The sequence below is a fragment of the Cloeon dipterum genome, chromosome 3 (assembly GCF_949628265.1).
Source record: "Cloeon dipterum chromosome 3, ieCloDipt1.1, whole genome shotgun sequence".
NCBI classification, from domain to species: Eukaryota; Metazoa; Arthropoda; class Insecta; order Ephemeroptera; family Baetidae; genus Cloeon; species Cloeon dipterum.
This window is the reverse complement of record NC_088788.1, coordinates 32417753-32437087: the sequence shown is the minus strand read 5'-3', so window position 1 is coordinate 32437087 and position 19335 is coordinate 32417753. Positions and strand designations below refer to the sequence as shown.

Sequence of the window (19335 nt, the reverse complement as noted above, 5' to 3'; positions counted from 1 at the left end):
GTGCGGAATTCAACAAGTTTTCCAGCTCACTGAATGGCCAAGTTTCGCCATTCGCAGAACCACCGAGCAGATAATCGGAAAATGACGACCGGATCGATTGTCAAGAGGCAAATTCTCGCCTGCTTTAGGACGCAATGCGAGAAAAGCATTTTCGTGTACGGCAATAACAATTTGGAGGCGTCGTTATTCAAAATAAAGTGCCACTGCTAAAGAAAAATGTTTCACCTCACTCCAGCGAAGATGGCGAATTTTTGAAAGAAAAACTTTCTGTGCCTGAAGTGCTATCAAGCAAGATCCATAATGCTTTCCTCGCTTAAAAAATTCAAACTACAATCTCCGAGCTATTTCCGACCAGAAGCTATTTATTTATTTATGTTTAAAGTGCTTTCCCTCAAACTTTTTTCAACAACAAAGAGCAGTTTTTATTTCTCTGAATAATAAAATAAATTTTAAAAGATCCAAACTGATTATGATTGTAGATGTAAATTCTGTGGCGAGACTTGTGAAAAATATCATATCCAAAAGTGTACAGCAAGAAAACTTATTTGAAAGAAGCAGCGAAAATTTGTAAAAACTGATTAACCTTTAGATGTAGAGTGTTGCACGCATATTTTGCGTTTAATAAACCATTAATTAATTAAAAGATTCAAACTTAATATCCCTATAAAATATTAATCCATCAAAGTGATTTCACCTAATAATATTAGGAAACGTTTGCAAAAAGTCGAATTTTTTGTACAAAATTTAAATAGGAATATGTGTGGCTGAGTGTATTATCCTTCGTGAAGGCAAAAATCGATTTTTCCAGACCACCGCGGTGCTGAATAATAAATTAGGCTTTGCATAAACTGGTCAGCCGGAAAAAGAGGCCGGATTGTAGCAGAATAAGCAGGCGTGAATATTCATGGCGGATTTTCCCGATTGAACGCACCACCGGCCAGATATACGGTCATGAATACAATCCATCACGTCGCGCGAAACACCCTAATTTTCACCGCTGTTATGATTATTATGCGCAAAGCTAACGGTAAACAAACAAACACAGGTACACACAGCACTCGCGAATCGATGTGTCCGCCGGTGACGTCACGGGTACTACCCTTGGAATAACATGGTGCCGCTGATGAGTGTGCACTGCCATTTCCATAATTAGTGTGCAAAATTCTGCGGAAAAATTCTTAAGCCGCTGGTGTAATTAAATTCCGCCCTTTTCTTTAGGCACCTGCCGTCGTTCCCAGCGCCGGGGCAAATTCCAATTTTCTCTTGTTATGATACTCTTTGCACCCGCGCCTCGATAAAGCTTCCATTCCATCGCGAGCGAAACAACAATCTACCAAGTTTTCGCCTCACTCCTATGGCTTAGAATGCTGCTCGCGAAATTTACGGCAAATTTTCACTGTTTGTTGATTTATTTGCTCAGAGTTCAACGCACCGTAAAACCTACAAAGTTCATTTGATCTAGACGATTTCATGAATAAATTGCCTTTACATAATCGAAACTTTGCGTGTCGGTCTCAAACTCACTTTTTGCGAGGCAAAAATATCGGAATGAATATGTTTTTGATGTTTCCAATAAAGCATATATTGTTTCATCTGTTAAATTACTGAGCATTGAGTGTGGAATCGGTTGCCTTGATTGAAAACGCAGAGGACAAAAGCGAGCGTAATTACTATATACGCGTTGTCGCAATTCTGGTTTGCTGTGTCGTCGGCCAATCGACTCCCGCCTGAACGAGCAGTAATTGAAAAGTTGCTGTAATTGGTAAAGTTTATAAGCCCGACGCGGATGATCACGCAAGTTTTAATTGATTCGCCGAATCCGGAAAGGGATTCGATATGTTTCGTCCAGTTGGCGTTGGCATAGATGGGAGTCCCACCACCGGCGAAATGAAATTTCCGCGAAGTTCTCAATCACAACGAGGGAATTTCTGAATTTCCGGAATTCAATCCATTTGGATTAAACAGACCTCAATTTAATATAGAGAATTATGGAAATGGTTGGATGATATCTGAAAATTATTTCCCTTTTTTGGCTACATGAAATTTTACTGAATTTTCAGAAAAATCAATAAAGTACACTGGTGGCCAGATTGGTTCCCGCCGGTGAGATCCAAGATGGCGTCTAAATGTGGGAAACGTTGAGCTCGTTTTTGCTCTAGTACAAGTGTCGCGAGTGTTTTTCCGATCCAGTTAGCATAATTTACTAACGTAATGTAAATTATATCAAAATTTAGTAGAAAACTCGCAAGTTTGCCACTTTTTTATTTGCCTGTTTCAAAGCAACGTACCCCAGCCGAAGCCATTCCTGCGCAACACGCGAATCAGGCTTTGATAGAAAAAATGTATTGGTGTTGAAATAATTTTTCCAATTATATTTTAGAAACATAAGCTGTGTATGTTATACGTTTTTTATGACGTTTTCAGTGTGCAAAAAAGGAGGTTCCATGGGTGGCACACTTAAGACAGCTTTGGCTATCTTAGGGGATGGCAAGGCTAGCCTTAAGTGCGATTTTCAAAATCTGACCATTAGAAGCTGAGATTTGGGCGTGTTAATCTTATATAAACATCCAGAGCCTTTGGTCTTTCATTTTGAGGTTTGTTGTTTTAATTAATAAGACAAGTCCAACAGTCCGAATTAGTGTTCTACGACCAACCTGAACAAAGTTAGGGATTACTTTAAATCCCTAAAACTCGAAAAATGTTTAATTCGGGGTTCAACTGCTCAACGGCAAATGAGACAAAGTTCAAAATATTCAAAAACAAATCTCTGTTTCCCAGGACATCTTTCTATTGCTTTGGGAGGCATCGGCTCATCTAATTTTCATCCCGACCAATTTCGTAATTATTTAGATTTTTGGAGCATTGAAACCATCGCCATTTCGCAGTAAATTTGTCGACAATTTAGAACCAGGGCTTTCAGAACTCAACTCCATGGTAATAAAGAAAGACGATCGTGTGGTCCTATGCTCACGTAGGTATGTGCCCCATTAGGAGTATGTGAACGTCGCTCTGCGTGCAGTATGTGTTTTCCTCTGAAAAGAGCTCTTTCAGAGCTGATGGCTCCGCGGCTAATGGGATCAGCGAACAGGTGAGCGTAATTAAATGAAGCTGCTCTGCTCTCCTGGCACGAAAAATGGACGCAGGCCAAATTCAATCACGGTCGGCTTTGTGTCGGGTATATCGTCGATTTTCAATTTTGCGCTCGACTGCCCGCGCGGGAGAAAAAGGGAGACAGAATGGAAGGAGGGGGTGAATGAGACGGGCAAGAACAAGAGAGAGCGGTAGAGCAGCGCTGAATATTCTATTTAAATTAATAAAACAGCATGCCAAAAACGGAGCGAAAATTTTATCTGACACTATTCTTAAGGCTTCATTTATCCTAATACATTGAGTGAAAACCCCGATGGAGTAGAAGCGAGAGCAAAATGGGAGCTTGGAAAAAAGTCCCCTATGGTAGAAAATAAAACAGGCAACAATGAAGATTTAGAAACATATTTGTATTGAATGGGAAGGGAAATAGGGGTGGATAGGAATTAGGGGTAGCACAAGAGTGGACGAGGGAGATAAGGGTGAAGGTTGTGGCGGTCAACACGCAAAGTTTGTACGTGCAGTTGATACGAGGCAAACAATAATATGAGTTTGGGGTTCGGGGAACTGGTGAACAAGCTTCTCTCCATCACGTTCTGACGGATTAGAACGCGCTGCGGCTGCGAGTGATGAAGCGCTCCCCCCGTGACAGCTCCATTCGTCAAAATACTACACGCACCCGTGCGCTGGTCTAATCTCTGCAGCCCCATTTCGTATTAGTCGACGATGATGTACACCCGCCGGTGCTCCAGCCTCCAGCACGTTTGTCCATCCTGCCTTATCGAATATTCCATCTACCAGGGATTTAAGCATTATTGAATGTAAGAGCGAAGAAGCCGAAGGATTTCAAGCGAGAATTCATATAATTTTCTATATGCGAATGCGAACAGAGAAGGATGGAAAATAAATGAGTTTTTTTAGTTAACGCAACAAATATTTAATAGAATCTCTGCCTAATTTCTTAAGAATTTTCATTCCTTTTCATGTTAAATGACGTCACTTCGTCGTTATTCTGGTGAATCATACGTTTGGTTTATTTGCTTGGGGCTTTTACTCCGCGCAACGTAAAGTTGTGCTCGTTAATAGCTCACGGTTGATGGGGGCTGTGTAGATTTAAACCGAGAATGATAAGCGACGAGGTCTTCTTGATTTGAATGAAGAGGAGGAATTTCGCGAGAGAGGCGGGTGGGCAGACTTCCGCTCCGATTCGCAGCGATAATTGCCTCCAAAAGAACGGCATTCTGCTCGGCTGCCGATCCAGGCCACTTTTGTCTTCCCATTTCGCTGAACTGTATTGATTATGGTTCTGCATTGAGAAGTAAAAAATTACGAGTCGTAAAAACCATGTGAGGTAAAAGGTTCAACTGGATTGAAGACTCAGCAGGAATGAACAGGAAAATTGTATTTTATGAGTCTGAAAATTTACCACACGACAAAAACTTATTACTTTCTGTTTAAACAAAACTTATTAATTTTTTCATTCAATCATTTTCAACGCACTATTTATTTTTCTATGCTTATAAACTTTATCCTTGTCCCAAACCACCACTTATATAAAAAGTGTAATTTACACGCCGCTGGTGGCCAACGAAATCCAATAAATGAATAACAATCTAGTTCTTGTTACCCTGAAATACCGAGAGCAAAAAATACTTTGCTGGCATATTGTACGTTCTTGGAAATTTGGGCCAGTGCTTTTGAGGATGAACACTCGGCTTTCATCGCGCAGCTCTTGTTTTCTAAGCTCCCGCTTTTTCTGAAACCATTTTAAGGGATTACTGCTGCCTTTTTGCGGCAATGGCGTTGTTTGTTTTTCTGCAAGGAGGAAAAGGTGTCAAAAAGTCGCTGGCGGGCATGCGAAGGTGAAAAGAGAGCAAGAGCAAGAGAGAGGCGTTGAATTTCTGCGTTTTTACCGGCTCAGGTGTCGCAGTTTTTACATCTCTGCGTGAAAAAAGGTCGCTTGTTAAATTAAAAACGAGCGCAGCCGGATTAGCAAAATATGGCCAGCAAGGGGACGTTACGTCAAATTTTGACACTGCGCGTAACACAATATTTGTGCTGCCATTTTGTGGGGAAATTTATGCGACAGCAAGCCAGTTAACGTCGACTTTTAAAAATTACCATGATGAATGAGAAAGATTGTTCAACGTTTGGGCGTATGGCTATCGCGCGTTCCATCTATATAAGAGGGGAACGTACGATATTGGCATAGAATGCGGAAATAACTTAATTGAAATTCCTATGAATAAGAAAATGAATGATTTTTTAAGTAAACTTAAACGATGCTTGATAAATTAAAAAAAAATAAGGAAATGGATTTTATTTTTAATAATTATGCGTACGCAAGATCTGAAGATGGATTGTTTCAAACAGCAAAATCAGAAGAATTTTCATAAGTTCCCGAGGCAACAAACGAGGGAAGTGAAGCGCGATAATTAAAAGATGATAAATATGACAAGCCTGTTTACTTCAAACTTAAAAAAAAATAAGAGTGATGGATAAGAAAAGTTGCGAAACTTTAGTTGCCATTTTAGATAGTGCTCTTGGAAGTTTGAATTGATGTGAGGCTTTTCGCGTTGGTGAAGGACGAGATAGTCATCTCAGCCGAGAGTGTAATTATTGCGAAGTGTCGCAGTCTGGTGCGCTTCTGCCGTGAGACGAGCAGTTTGCCCTTGCTCAAATGAAATATTAAGGCAGAGGATCGACTGCTGCCTTGTGGATTGTTTTAATTCGCCGAGGCGGAAACGCGAGCGCCGGCTTAATTTATTTGCAAATTCCATTAGAGCAGCGTGGCGTCGTTATATCGCAAAGGCTTTCCTGCAAAGTGAGCCACGCACACAAAAGGTGAGAAGACGAGTCTCGCTTGGCAAAAGGCAAAAAGGAAAGGCAGCCGGGCGGGAAAAAGCGGCAACCGAAAAAGCTGCTGCCGGGCGCGTGCCATGTTTAAGCAAGCCTCGATTCAGGCCAAGTTGCCAAAGGGGAAAACACGCTTCACACAAACGCACAGTGTCCTATTAATTAAAATAATTAAAATCGAGGTTCCAAATGACTCTCTTTCGGAAAATAATATGTGCCATTAATACATGCAATGAATTACAAACCATAGAGAATAGAATTGCAATGGAGAAAAATCCATTTAATTGATTTAGGTTGCAAACTTCAACATGCAAATGCAAAACCAATTTTTCCTTTGTGCAATATGTAAATTTTACTGCGTGCAATTTATGGTACAAACAAAAAATCTAAAATTCTAATTTTACCAGTAAGAAAATTTGCTGAGTAATTTATTGATCTTAATTAATTCCATTTTAACCAGCCCGTTGGCTCACATAATTGAGGTATTTCTAGCTGTTACAACGTATTGGGAGATCGTTAAAGCATTTCTCTGATTTATTACTGGCTGCTCAATGTCAGAGAATGCAAAAAGTGGTCATTTAAGTGACTCAAAATGCTAAAATAGCGCAACGGGCTGGTTTTCGCACCTTTGCAACGGCTTTATGGACAAATGTCTGACGTCAAAAGACCCCGGTGCGGGGATGCGCAAAGATAGCCAAATCGGGCCCAAGCCTCTCGGCGGCCACTTGAGCTCCATTTTATCCGCTTGGCGGTGTTATGGGACCCGGTGAGCTCGTGACCCACAGGATGTGCTGAGCAGAGGTTCAAAAGTAATAAATAAAAAGAGCATATTGAACCGTATATGTTTGCGTATCTTATTTCAGAATATATCCACGCATTGAAGAATATAAATAAATGTTTTTTTTCGGGAAATAGGAATAGGTTATATGTAAAAAAATGTGACTGGCAATTAGGAAATTTGTATTGATTATCGTGTTTAAATTTTATCTTTGTACATAGGCTGTGTTCATGTCTGAAAACTCGTGTTTCTGCTACCTCCCAGCACTTTTTGATATAAAAATCAATGAACTCGTCCTAATGCGAACACGTTTTAGCGTTGAAAAAGCAATGCCTTTTGTCCTCGTGCGTCAGGGGCAGATTTTTTTAAAAGCAGACGAGGGGAGAGAGTGGCTTTTGTACGTACTAACCACTAGGGCGGCGGCCGTTCGTTTCATCCGCGACTTAGAGAGCAATCGCACCTAGACTAAAGCCGGGGATGAAGCGGCAGATTAGCCCTGCATGCGGCTGACACGAGTGACGATTTCAAAAAGCTCGTCTCCCTAATGACGTAAAAGCAGGCACACCTTTTTGCTAAAAGCGTAATTAAAAGGGGGTGAAAAGTGTGAGTGTCCGCGCCAAAAGCAGAAACCAGCTCATTTGGCGCAAATCCTAAAATCCTCAACGCTAATGGACACTTGCAACTAAATGAGTCTCGAGATTCTGTCGAGAAAATTAAATTCGTCTATTGGAAAGATAGTTAAAATTAAAGATGTTTTAAGTATAAGATCAGAGCTTGAAATATGTTGTAAAATAAAATTAAACCGATCATTATTCCGTTCCTTCTCTTTTAAATCAAACTGCTGACCTCTTGAGTGTTTCCTCAGAAAGACAAATGAAGACTTTATCGCTTAAATATTTTTTATTAATTCCTAAGTAGATTTCAGCGTTTGAAGTGCAATATTTTCTGACAAAATACCTGTAACTTCGATTTTACAGTAAACGTGAGAATTCAATTCACTTGCAATTTTTTGTTTAATAGATTGGTAGAAAAAATATGAGTAAGGATACTGTCGCATTTCTGGCTGATAATCGAATGAATTTTTCGTGGAATTTATAGCACCAAATTGTATCTACATGGTGAAAATGATGATCTTAAATCGACAATCAAAGTCTACTTTTTTCTCAATTAGTATTTTTGCTTAGTTGATTTCGATTCCTCTAACTGCGATCAATCTAACGGTGTGTGACTTTTGAGGGAATAATTTATTTTTTTATAGCAAAATAAATGACAATTTTCGGTAGTCAAACAGATCATGCCATTTGAAAATCATATCAACATTAGAGGATCTAGGCTAATAATAAAAGTTTCTTCGTTAATTCTTTACCGAGTGGTTCGTTTTCCGTGTCTCTCCTTTTTTATCATTGGTGATTAAAAGCAATTTCCGTAATTTCTGCTATTCCTCTCATGTAAAATTAAATGGAAAATCTCTGCCAAGTGGCGATATTGCATGTAAGCTTGTATCGCGCGCGTAAAGAGGCCATTTAAAAGTTTGAAATGCGTCCCCCGTGAAGTGCCATAAAGATGGCATTATAAATGAAGTCCGCCTTCTTGCTGCACATTTCTCAAGCATGTCGAGAGCAGGCTGCCGACATGATTCATTGGCTTTGTTCTCTCGCCAAAATTTTCGCCAAGCTACTCCACACTTATGAATAACTATGTGGCTGTTTCCCGGCCAGCATATTCTGTGTGCCAGAGCGAAAAATCCGCATCGATTCGCAACCCTTGTCCAGTCTTCTTTGTGTCATTGATTTTCTCGAATTAGCTCGCCGACCACATACTAAATTATGCAAATGGAACCTCGGCAATAGTCTCATGTGTGTGCCGCTATATTTATAGGAGTGCGCGCATTGGATTATTTTTTTCCAACAAAGCTCTCGAATAATTTAACAAACATTCAAAGCTTGTTCAAATGTAGTTCTCAATTCATGCGAAAAAATCACTGCAATTGTAAATTGTGCGGCGAGCGTTGCGTAAAATGCCGGCACATTCCAATTTCAAAAAATGCCTCTGAGACAAGCTTCAATCCTCTATACCTGTAACAATGTAATGTGTTTACTAAGTTCTAGTATATACGTTTAAAAATATTCCTTTTATAAAATGATCGATAATGTAGACAATTAAAAAATCATTGAATATATGAAATTTCGCGAGACATAATGTAGGGTGTATCATGTTGGTCACACCGATTCTCGTTAGATCACCAAAATTAAGCAACATTGAGTGCAGTCAATAGATGGACGGGTGACCGCCTGGAAACCCTCCCTGCTGGCTGCATAGCGCTAGGCCGACTCGCTACTTGCTGGTTTGCACCTTTCCAGCATGCGTGATTTGGCATCACGGTACAAATGTCTAGCGTTTCAATGCAGTCCTCGGTGCGGAGGAAAGTGGCCCTTCAGATGGCTGGGTCCCTGTGCGGCCTGGTGCGCCCATGTTATCCGTTCGCGGTGTTATTGGGACCCGGGTTTCAGCATTCGTGCTAGTGCAGTGCGCGCCCTTCCCGGTCCTCGGACAGGGATAAAAAGAGCAAAAAAAAATGTCTAGAAAAGGTATCTCAATCCTTTTGCAAAATGTAGCAAAATAGGTAAAAAATAATTGCAATGCTCCGCGTACCTAACACTAGTGGTAAGTAACAGCTTTTGTTATTTTAACCGTGCTGCTTTACACTGTGGGGCCTTGCCGCCACTACAAGTAAAATATCAATTTTGGGATAACTCCCTTGATTGTCATAGGTGGCAGTGCAAAGGGGAATCTTACCTTTACTGCACCTTAACCCCCCACTGCATAATCCAAATGGATTTTGTATAACTGACTGAACCCGATTTGGGGTAAGGAATTGTTGTTATTGATTGACAATATTGTTAATGTGAATTGTTGATTTGATATTGTGATAAATTGACTGTGATTTGTATCTTTCAATTTTAGATCTATCCCTGTACTACTATACGATCCTACGATTATTGCCACGATAAGTCCAAATAAAAGAGATAAATAAGTTCGGACGTTAATAAGCTGCCTCTTGTATTAATTATGGCTCCTCGAACTCGAACCCTGACCGCTAAAACACCGGCAGTGCAACACCCATATTAATGTATGATACTGAGATTGTTTAACGCGTTTCAAAATTCGATAATTAATGTTAAAAGATGACAATTAGTGTAGAGTTATATTTCAAGTTGATCAGCTGATCATTCATTACCAGTATTACGACCTGGACGCTACTTTCTGTGTTTAATCTTTCTGTTTGATAGCCTGAAAGACAAATTTGACGAACTCCTTTACCCAATGTGCATAATTTTGATACCATTAAATAAAAGCACATATTAATCAATATCAATCTGCTGATTTTTATTGCAGCATTTTAAAATCAAACATTAAAAAACATGAAGCATTTTAAAGTATTATGATATGATATTAAATCGAGGTAGTGTTTGCAGAAGCTGTGCTGGCCTAGATCTAATTGATTCGGAGAGAGCATGCGGATTTGCATTTTCTGGAGCAGCAAGAGAGACTGCACGCAGCAGTTGCCCTTTGCGAATATGATATTACTTGACGCTTTCTCGTCCCTGGTGATAACATCGTCGACGCAGCAGTCGCTGGCAACGTTTGTTGATTTTCAGCTATATCCAAGAATGATTCGTCTTATTACTTCATGAAAGTTTGATTTGCTTTGGAATGAGGTGCTAGTGTAAATCTTCTTCAGCACAACCAAATGTATGCTCTCAATCTTAGCGATAGGCTTGGAATACTGATTTCCACACTGCGGCACACAATAGATGCTGATCGTTCGCAGTCATTTGCATTCCGCCGACGTCTTTTCCGTCGATTGAGTCCTTTCGCTCAGAATGGGATTAATATTGAAAATCACACTGATTCAACATTCTAACTCTATAAAGCGATTTCCAGCAGTTATTAGATTAAGATGGAAAGAGAGCTAGTTTAATCTAGAGTGAGTCACGATAAGAAACTGCAAACCAAATGATTCAAAATAGAAAACGGATATCTTTCATCCCTTCTTAAAAAATATACTTTTTTTCTTGAACTATTTAGAGCCGCGGTAATTTTGGGTCACATGGTCAGCCGCCAGCCACCGTAACTTTGGCCAAGCGTGGTCAAAAAGCCGAGAAAACTGAAAAGTTTCTGACAAATAAATTGGATTTTAGCTCTTCGAGTTGTTAAGCAATGAATTTAAATTATTCAATTTGGTCAGCCGCGCTAGCCACTGTCAAAAATGCCCAGCCACCACCTGGGTGCAACTTGCAGCTGTCTTTAAACTTCGTGGCTGAGACCTCTAGAACCATCGTAAGAGCAACAATCTAAGTGTGCTTTAACATTTAACAAGGTGCATTATTGCTATATTTTTTGTTATTGTCTGACGTTGAAATTAAAGCATTACATATAACATTTTTTTTAATAAGAGTATTCCCTTTAGAGTTATATTACAAATTATTGACTAGAAAAGTTTGCACACCTTGTTAGAGACTAGCTGAGGAAGCAATAGAGAAGAAAAACAGCCGCTTTCTCAGGGAAACGAGTGTTATCTGTCCGTGCGAAGCATTCCAATTTCGTACGTGCTGCAGCGAGAAGAAAAAGGAAATGAGAGAGAAAAGTGGCTGGTGTGCAACTGCAAGCGGGGATTATTGCCGGGGATTTCTTTTGCCACGCAGCCGGCAATGAAATAAAAAGGGACGCGTGGCACTATATATTGCACGCATTCCTTTTGCACAACACGAGCTGGCTGAGGCTGGGAAAATGCTTTCTCCGAGCAGGGTGTCGTCGGCTGAGACTCATGAAATTACGAATTATCCGCGGAGAAATCATTTCATTTTGTGCAGGAAAGTATTTTATCCTTTAATCTTAAGGATTTTCAATCCAGTTTTATTTCTCCAAACAAGTCATTATAAATATCAGGATAGTGAAAAATATCAATATTGCTTTTTTAGCGTGAAAAGATTTAAATTCTTAAACCTTTCACCTGGACTATAACTGTTCCTTGATTCAGATTTACAACTCAATTTTATTTTGAGCAATATGAAATAACTTTCTATCTGTCCAAATAAATTTTCGGAACAAAATGGTACATATGAATAAAATTTGGATTCCATCCTGTGTGGCGAAAAACTTTTATTTCCTATACAAGTTTCACCGATCATAATTCATTGCCACCCTATTTCATGACGTACACCTTTGCTTCACTCCTAAAGGCTGAAATAAAGTTTTAGACCACAACGAGGATGAATTTTATGTTTCCCAGTTGAATTAAAAAGAGCCTCCTGAGTGTTTAGCGAGCTGTTTATTTTTCCACATTTTTCCAGAAATTTTCTGCTCAGTAAGTTTTGGTTGCTGGTTTCAGCCTTAATTCATAAGCTTTTATTTCAACTAAATTTGTTTTTTAATCAGAAGAACGAGCTGCAATGTTACTCATTGTAAATCATTGTTGTGTTGTGCTGTTTAAAAAATGAAAATTGTAAGGCCATATGAACATCCCAATGGGGTTTTCTCAATTTTTTTTCATTAAATATGGCAGAAAAAATAAATGGATCATGTAAATATATTGCTATTTATTATACAGGGTTAATTCTTTTTTATGTTTAAGCCAACCCCAAAATACCGAGGCCATAACCTGATTACGGGTCACGAGAATCTCCTCGTTTCCCCTGCCTCGAAATTTGCAATTCGAATGAGCAAGGGTGGCGCTGACACATTTTAACCACGCGATCATTATCAACGGAGTGAGTCGACTGTCACATCTCGCCCGCTTCCCGATCAAACAGGCAAAAACGCAGAAAGTCAGTCCTAATTTCCATTCCGACGGCGACGGCGACGCAATCAGCGCCGCTTTTGTGCTGCAAACGGCCGACGAGTGCCATTCTCTGAAAAAGCCTGCCTCCTCCGCCCCTTGATGATGTCAATACACACTCCTGCGCGCAGTTAACGTATTCTAAATGTGTCATCTGCACTTCCAACGCGTTTCGCTCGACGCTCATTTGAGAGTGGCACGTGCAAAAAAATATTTTTGCGAAACACAAGATGTTCAAGTGATGAAACTCGCTCTATATTAACAAAAATGTTTTGGCTTTTTGCACACAAAGCTTGTGACAGAATCTAATGCGCTTTCACGCTTTTAGTTCTGCCGCGTAGGGATGGAGAAACGCGTACTGTATTTAGATTCACATTCGTTTGAAAGCATTTTAACCTGCACCAACTTGGCACCCTGGTGCCAATCCCAAAATCTTTGCCATTGTCCGTGTTTTTCATCTCTTATTTAGTTCGTCATCAAAATGCTGTTTTTTTCAGTCTGATTCAATTAAAAAAGTATGGTATAGCCGGGGACCTGTCTATCTCTGATGGAAGCCCATTTATCAAAAAGCACAACAACGTTGTTGTTCTTCATAATTTCAAGATACGTACAAGAGCACATGAGAATAAGTAGATGTTATTTACTTAATTGGATAGTTCATCCAGCCATGCAAAAAAGATATGGAATTCAATTATTGTTTTTTTTTTAATACAAAGCTTGTAAAGCTACTTTGGAAATATAACGCACTTGTGGATCTCAGAAACTTTGTTCTCGTTGTTACGTATTTATTTTGGCTCACAAAGAAACAAAGCGAATATTAAACTTCCTAGAACAAAGAGTAGAGAGCCATTGTTTTCTCTGCAAACATCGTTTTCATAAAGCAAACAAACCTGTTTGGGCATCGACCAAAAGTTTCTATCCTGTTCAAATCGTACATTGAGTTAATCGAAAAAGACCAGTGCCGCGCTCTGCGTTTGCTTTGCCATTCACGGGAGACGACGGTCTGATAATATTTTTCCACCGCACTGCAAAAACAAGCTCCTAATCTAAATAAAACAAACTGGAGAGAGAAGCTTGTTCGAGTGGACCACCGACTGCTTCATTAAGCCGACCTCTTTTCCACCTGGCTGCACGGACGAAAGCGTACGGACGGTTTGAGCGCCGCACCCTAAAGACCCAACGCTCCCAACAGAATAATCCACCTAAACGGCGTGAGATAGCCAACTCCTCATTAAACTTTATTGGGATGAAAATGCGACACAGGTTCCTAAATGTGAAATGAGAAAATAATAGCTTTTTTAATACAGAAAAATTGTGAGTTAAATTTTCCTTCACAGCTTTATGACGATATGCAAAAATAAAATCGGTATTAAATTACGATTTATAATGTGCTTCTTTATTCAAATTCATTCAAGGCTTTCGATTTATCTCAAAATAAATTCTTTGTCAAGAATTTTAATTTTCCATCGGGCACATATAGCTAAAAACGTATCTTTTTAAAATGTCACAAGTAAATCCCGATTTTTGACACTCATGCGATTTTAGATCACTTTCCACAAATTAAAAAGATACACCTGCCATGACTTCCACGTTTCGATTTTAGAAATGAACTATATAAACTAATAAAAGCGTTTAAATGAACTGTAGTATTTTTTTAAATGTGACACATCATGTAAGAAGCCGCAAACCAGAAGGTGCAAGCCTTTGAATGATAACAGCTTTGTTTTTAATATGTCCGCTTTCGTGTTAAAATTTACCGTTCATTCTATTTTATGTACAAAAACTCCCCATAAATATAACTACCAAAGCTTTTGTATACACTTAGAATTAAAGCTGATAAAATTTTCATGATTATTTTATAGTGTAGATCAATTGACCTATTTTTTCTGATTTAAATGCACTTTTTTCTGGCATAAAACACAAAATTGTATGGTTTTTATAAACAGTTTGGTTAGCTACTTGTTCACCCCTATTTTAATTTTGTTTGCATTAATTACAGAATTTGAGAAGGTTTTGATATTCCCGCGAAATTTCAACTTAGCCAGCGTGCTTTTTCATGTCTTTTCACATAGAAACTCAACTTCTTTGGCGATGAATTGCGCTGTTCTACTCAGAATGCAGATGTTCTTTCAGAGAATACAAGCCCTGAATGCCTGGCGCGCATATCTGCGTTCAAAACCAACCTTGCTTTTTATTGCAATGTTTTCCTTTTGGGAAAAACCCCTCTTTCGTCATTTAGCGGTTGCAAACATACAGCCTTAATCGAAGGCGTCGGCGATACAACTGCCTTGCTAATGAGTGGCAGCAACAACGTGCGGCTGACAGAGACCGACTTTTCAAAACAAAAATTGGTGCTGTCGCTTAATTAGCGCAGTTTCGACGCGCGTCACTATGTGCTATTTCGGTCGTCTGCTTGCGTGTGTATTTGTGTCTTTTGAGCCGACGTGTCGCGTGTGTAATTTAATTAAGCCGGCGCCAATTGCGTTACGCCGCGCATCAGCTCGGAATACCTGCTGGAACGGCAAAAATTCGCCTCTTTTACAGCCAACCAGAGTGCCCCATCTTGTCCAAAAAGCGATTTATGAAAACTGACCTATTATTGTTTTTTTTTCGGGAAATACAGCAAATCTATATCTCAATATAAATTTAAGAAATTTGATTGCAGCTGGAATGAGCATTTTGCTTTAGTTTTTATTAATCTTACTCAAAAGTTGACTGTTAAGTAATTAATAAAATTAGCGTTCAGTCAATTCAAGGGGCCTAAAACAAAGTAAAGAACTTAAGGGCTTTTGATTTTTCCAAACTTTGCAGAAATTAAAAATTTAATAAATTCAGAAAAACCTAAAAAAAACAATTTCTTTCAATGTAGATCCCATTTCTAAATATTGCTCTTTTTAGGATAAGTAAATTTCTCAAACTACTTCTAATTAACCCCCGCGATTGCATCAGCAACAGCAACTCCGTTTTCAGATAAAATGAGGGACCCCCATATTCAACCATGTAACGAAGCACTATTTGTCAGCGTAGCGCGTTAACGTCACTTTGTCCGAATTTAATTCGGTGCAGAGGCAGAGCAAAACAAATATGCGCACACAGTTAATGAGGACGAATGAATAGTATGTTTTCACGAGAGAGCGAATTCCGGCGCGAATACAACTCTTGTTTCGAGTGCCCTGTTGTTATGTAAATGAATTCGACACTTCAAACGCGGCAGAAATTGGCTGTTGGAGCGAAATTTCGGCGAAAAATACTAAATTATACTGTGGAGTACAGACAAATGAGACAAATTAAGGCTTTGTAAGGAACCTCATATTTTTGAAAGGGATCAAATTAAAAGTAAAAATCATCACCAAGAACAAAACACATCATCTCTTTCCACGGAAGCATCATCCAGGGTGCTCTTCTATGAAATCGACTAATTAACTGAAAGGGAAGTTTCAGATAGGGAAACATGGCTCTTCACCGCTTGGTAAAGCAAGTCGGGAACCGACATCAGAGCCGCTTTGGCCTCAAGGCCGATTCCTTGAGAGCGTCGAGGAAACAAACATGCAAAAGTTCATTGCCGACGGCTCGGTCGTGCGAGTGAAGCGTTAGCAAAACAACTTCCATAAGCTTCAAATGGCAACATCCCCGCGTTTGCACTAATTGACCTCGAGGTGATTTACTCCAGCATTTAAAAATATAATTACGCAGCGCTTCGCCATTGCAGGGGAGAAATATGCAGCGGCAAATATGGGCGCAAGGGGGTGGCAAAGTCTGGTGGAGGAATAGCTGCAAATATTTAACTCTATACCAGCAGAATTTTATTTAAATAATGCTAATTGAGAGAAATGGCAGAAAAAACTTGTTGCAAAATCAAAATAATTTATTTTTTATATTATAATATTCATGCTACTTGTCTTTAAAATTTCAAACGATGTCAGTTTATGCTGCATTTGAAACGGGTAGAATTGTGTCGAAAATCATTTCTGGCCCCCTGGCGTACTCACCATACTCGGAGTCGTCGGAAAATTCGTCTGTGAGTTCAAAGTCAAATAGCTCAGGCGCCAGATGGTTGACTGGAGGCGGATTCGACGGAGTAGTGGCGGTCGAGTTGGTCGCGCTTGAGTTTTGTGCCTGCTGCGTATTGTGATTGTCGTCGGGGTCCTCGTGCGGCAAACGACCGTAGCCCCTCTTGCTGCTGTTGCCTGTTGAGCACAAAAAGTACCTTTTACTTTCCTGATCAATAATGAAAATGGCATAGTTTGTCAAAATAGATTTTCCTTCATCCGTCGTGTGTTACAAAATGTTGTCTGTAAGTTCGTCAGTTTTTAGGAAGCAAGTAAAATTTAATAGAAAAAAATGTTCTTTTTTTCATACCTTTAAACTAATGAATTTCAGTTGCTTCTGTGAATTATGGTATTTAGAAATATCAACTTATAATGTCAGCAGTAAGAAGTTGAAAATAGTTATGTAATATTATGCTTTTTTCTAACAATAAATAAATATTTTGTACTTATATAACTACTAATTTTTAGTATTTTAGATACTATTTGATCTAGAGTAAAATTATTGGACCTTTTAGACGTTTTCAATCTTCCAGTATCATAATCAGTTGTTACATATTTATATTGATTTAACAATTAACAATGAACCCTCACGAGGCGGTTAATTTTTTTCCAAAAGGTCACATCTGTGTGCAATTTCCGCGCCATTTCATTTGCTAAGGTTCAAACGGCTGAAAGCTGAGCAGAAATGCCAAGAATGCACGTTTGCGCTGCTAATTGCATGCGCGCGAATGCACACATTCATGCATATGTGACTGTGCAACCTGCCGAGCAAGTCTGTTGGGCCGGTTGCATAGCTCGTTATTCGCGATTACGTGCCGAGCGGGTGGTGTTTGCGGCGCCGCAAACAGGCACAATCTGGATCTGGACGGCGAGCAAACACACCAATAACTACTAGAGGCTGCCTCTTCACACAAATGTGCACATCTGGTGCTCGAGACGCTTGAATACAGCATTAATTGCAAGCGGTGTGGGGGCAATGCCTCATTTTTTTGTTTAAGTAGAGTCGATTTATCCGCAATATAAATTACTGTCATTTCATCAAATTAATGCAAAGCTGTATCGTCATTTATCGGATAAATACGTATTACTTTAACGACATTGTTGCTAATTTTATTTCTTCACAAAGTCATAAAAACACTGATTATAATCTCATGATGATGATTCACAATGTAGTTATTTATTTTTAACGTTTCTTTACTTTATTTCAACAGGAAAGGGAAGGTTAAAAATAAATTATCCCAGAGGGGCTGTCTATAATTTCCTTAAATTTTACAGGAAAATAAAAGAGGGGCAAAAGAAAACAAGGAAAAGAAAATTAACCTCAAGGGTGAGCAGATGACAAAAAAATATTTAAATTTAGTGATGCAGTACAGCCGGTGGTCCTGTACATTTGGAAATAATTTCCCACTATATCTAAATGAGCAGCACTGTTGACTCGACAACACCATTTCATTTAATTATTTTTGTCCTCCATTCTCACTTGTGACAACTTTTCTTTCCCTTTTCCTTTGAAATCATGAAGAAATTAGACGGACAATATTTTCTTTTAAATCTTCCTTTTGAAATATTTAATTTGACCAAGGAATGTAATTTGTTGCCACCATTTATTTGAATTAGTTAGGTTAATAACTATAATTAGAATTGGTATTGATTAAAAGTATGGAACCTAGAACAACCTTTTGTTGTGAGCGAACAGAGAGATTTCCCCCATTAAATTAGGCTTCTGTTTTAAAATGAAACACGTTCCATGTAAAAGTAAATATTTGGCTTGAAATTTTATAGGTACAGTGGGGTCTGAGACTTTGACATCCCAACAAGGTGTATTTATCTGTCAATGGGTTAAATTGGATTAGGATCACTCTGGCTGTCTCACTTCTCTTCTAATGTAGCGTGAAGCCGTGGGAATTCATCCGTGAATTAATTAACAGCTTCTGCGCACTCTGTTTCAATTGATTCGCAGAATTGCTTGGAACCACGCTAATTGAGAGCAAGAGCGCACGAGAGTTTTAATTGCAGCTCATCATAAAAGACCGCTGCTGCGGCTCACAGTTGCGATTACGCAGATTAGTTTGTGTTTGACTGAAAATTCAATGGTTCCAGATAAACTGAAAACCTTTCACACAACGCGAAAACTGCAAAATCTTTAATTTCGAGCCTATTCAAATGTCTCATAATATAAAACCTAATTTTAAAAAGCATATAATTTCCTAAAATTATGACATTTGGTCAAATATATTCATTTTTGTTTCATATTCATTCATTATCTTTTTTCGGTTTAAACTGTGCAGAACAATAAAAATGCAGATTTGTTACTTAACATAAAACACAGCTGTTGTAATTAAAGTAGCGTGCTCTTGTGACACCGGGAGGCAGTATTTCGCATGCATGCTCGCAGTCCAACAACCCCCGGGCCTCAGATGTCGCCTCAGTGCGGACAACATGCGACTGTGCTGATAATAAATGGCTTTTAGTCATGCATATATTTTGCTCGTAAAACGGATTAGAACGGCTGGCCGGGCCTAATCTTTTGTCGAGGTAAAACGGTCCTCATTGGTCGACATCCAAGGTCGACTGAAGCTCTTGACTTTGGGTTAAAAAGTTTCCCTCTCTTTTATCGCACGCTAAAGACGCTAAACGCTGGCTTCGCACGCCAATCTCGCTGCAACTAACTTCTAATCATCTGTAATTTAAAAGGGATCATCACCGTCCCTGCCCAGCTCGAGTGG

At 39.2% G+C, this 19335-nt stretch overlaps 1 protein-coding gene across 1 annotated transcript in view; it reads right to left on the bottom strand.

Annotated features, from left to right (window-relative positions):
* Positions 1-19335, bottom strand: part of LOC135940230 (transcription factor ovo-like homolog lin-48) — a 40801-nt gene that overhangs the window by 11877 nt on the left and 9589 nt on the right. Inside the window, exon 2 of the mRNA XM_065485034.1 lies at positions 16550-16747. Coding sequence (XP_065341106.1) covers positions 16550-16747 — 198 coding nt within the window. The remainder of the gene's footprint in view (positions 1-16549; positions 16748-19335) is intronic.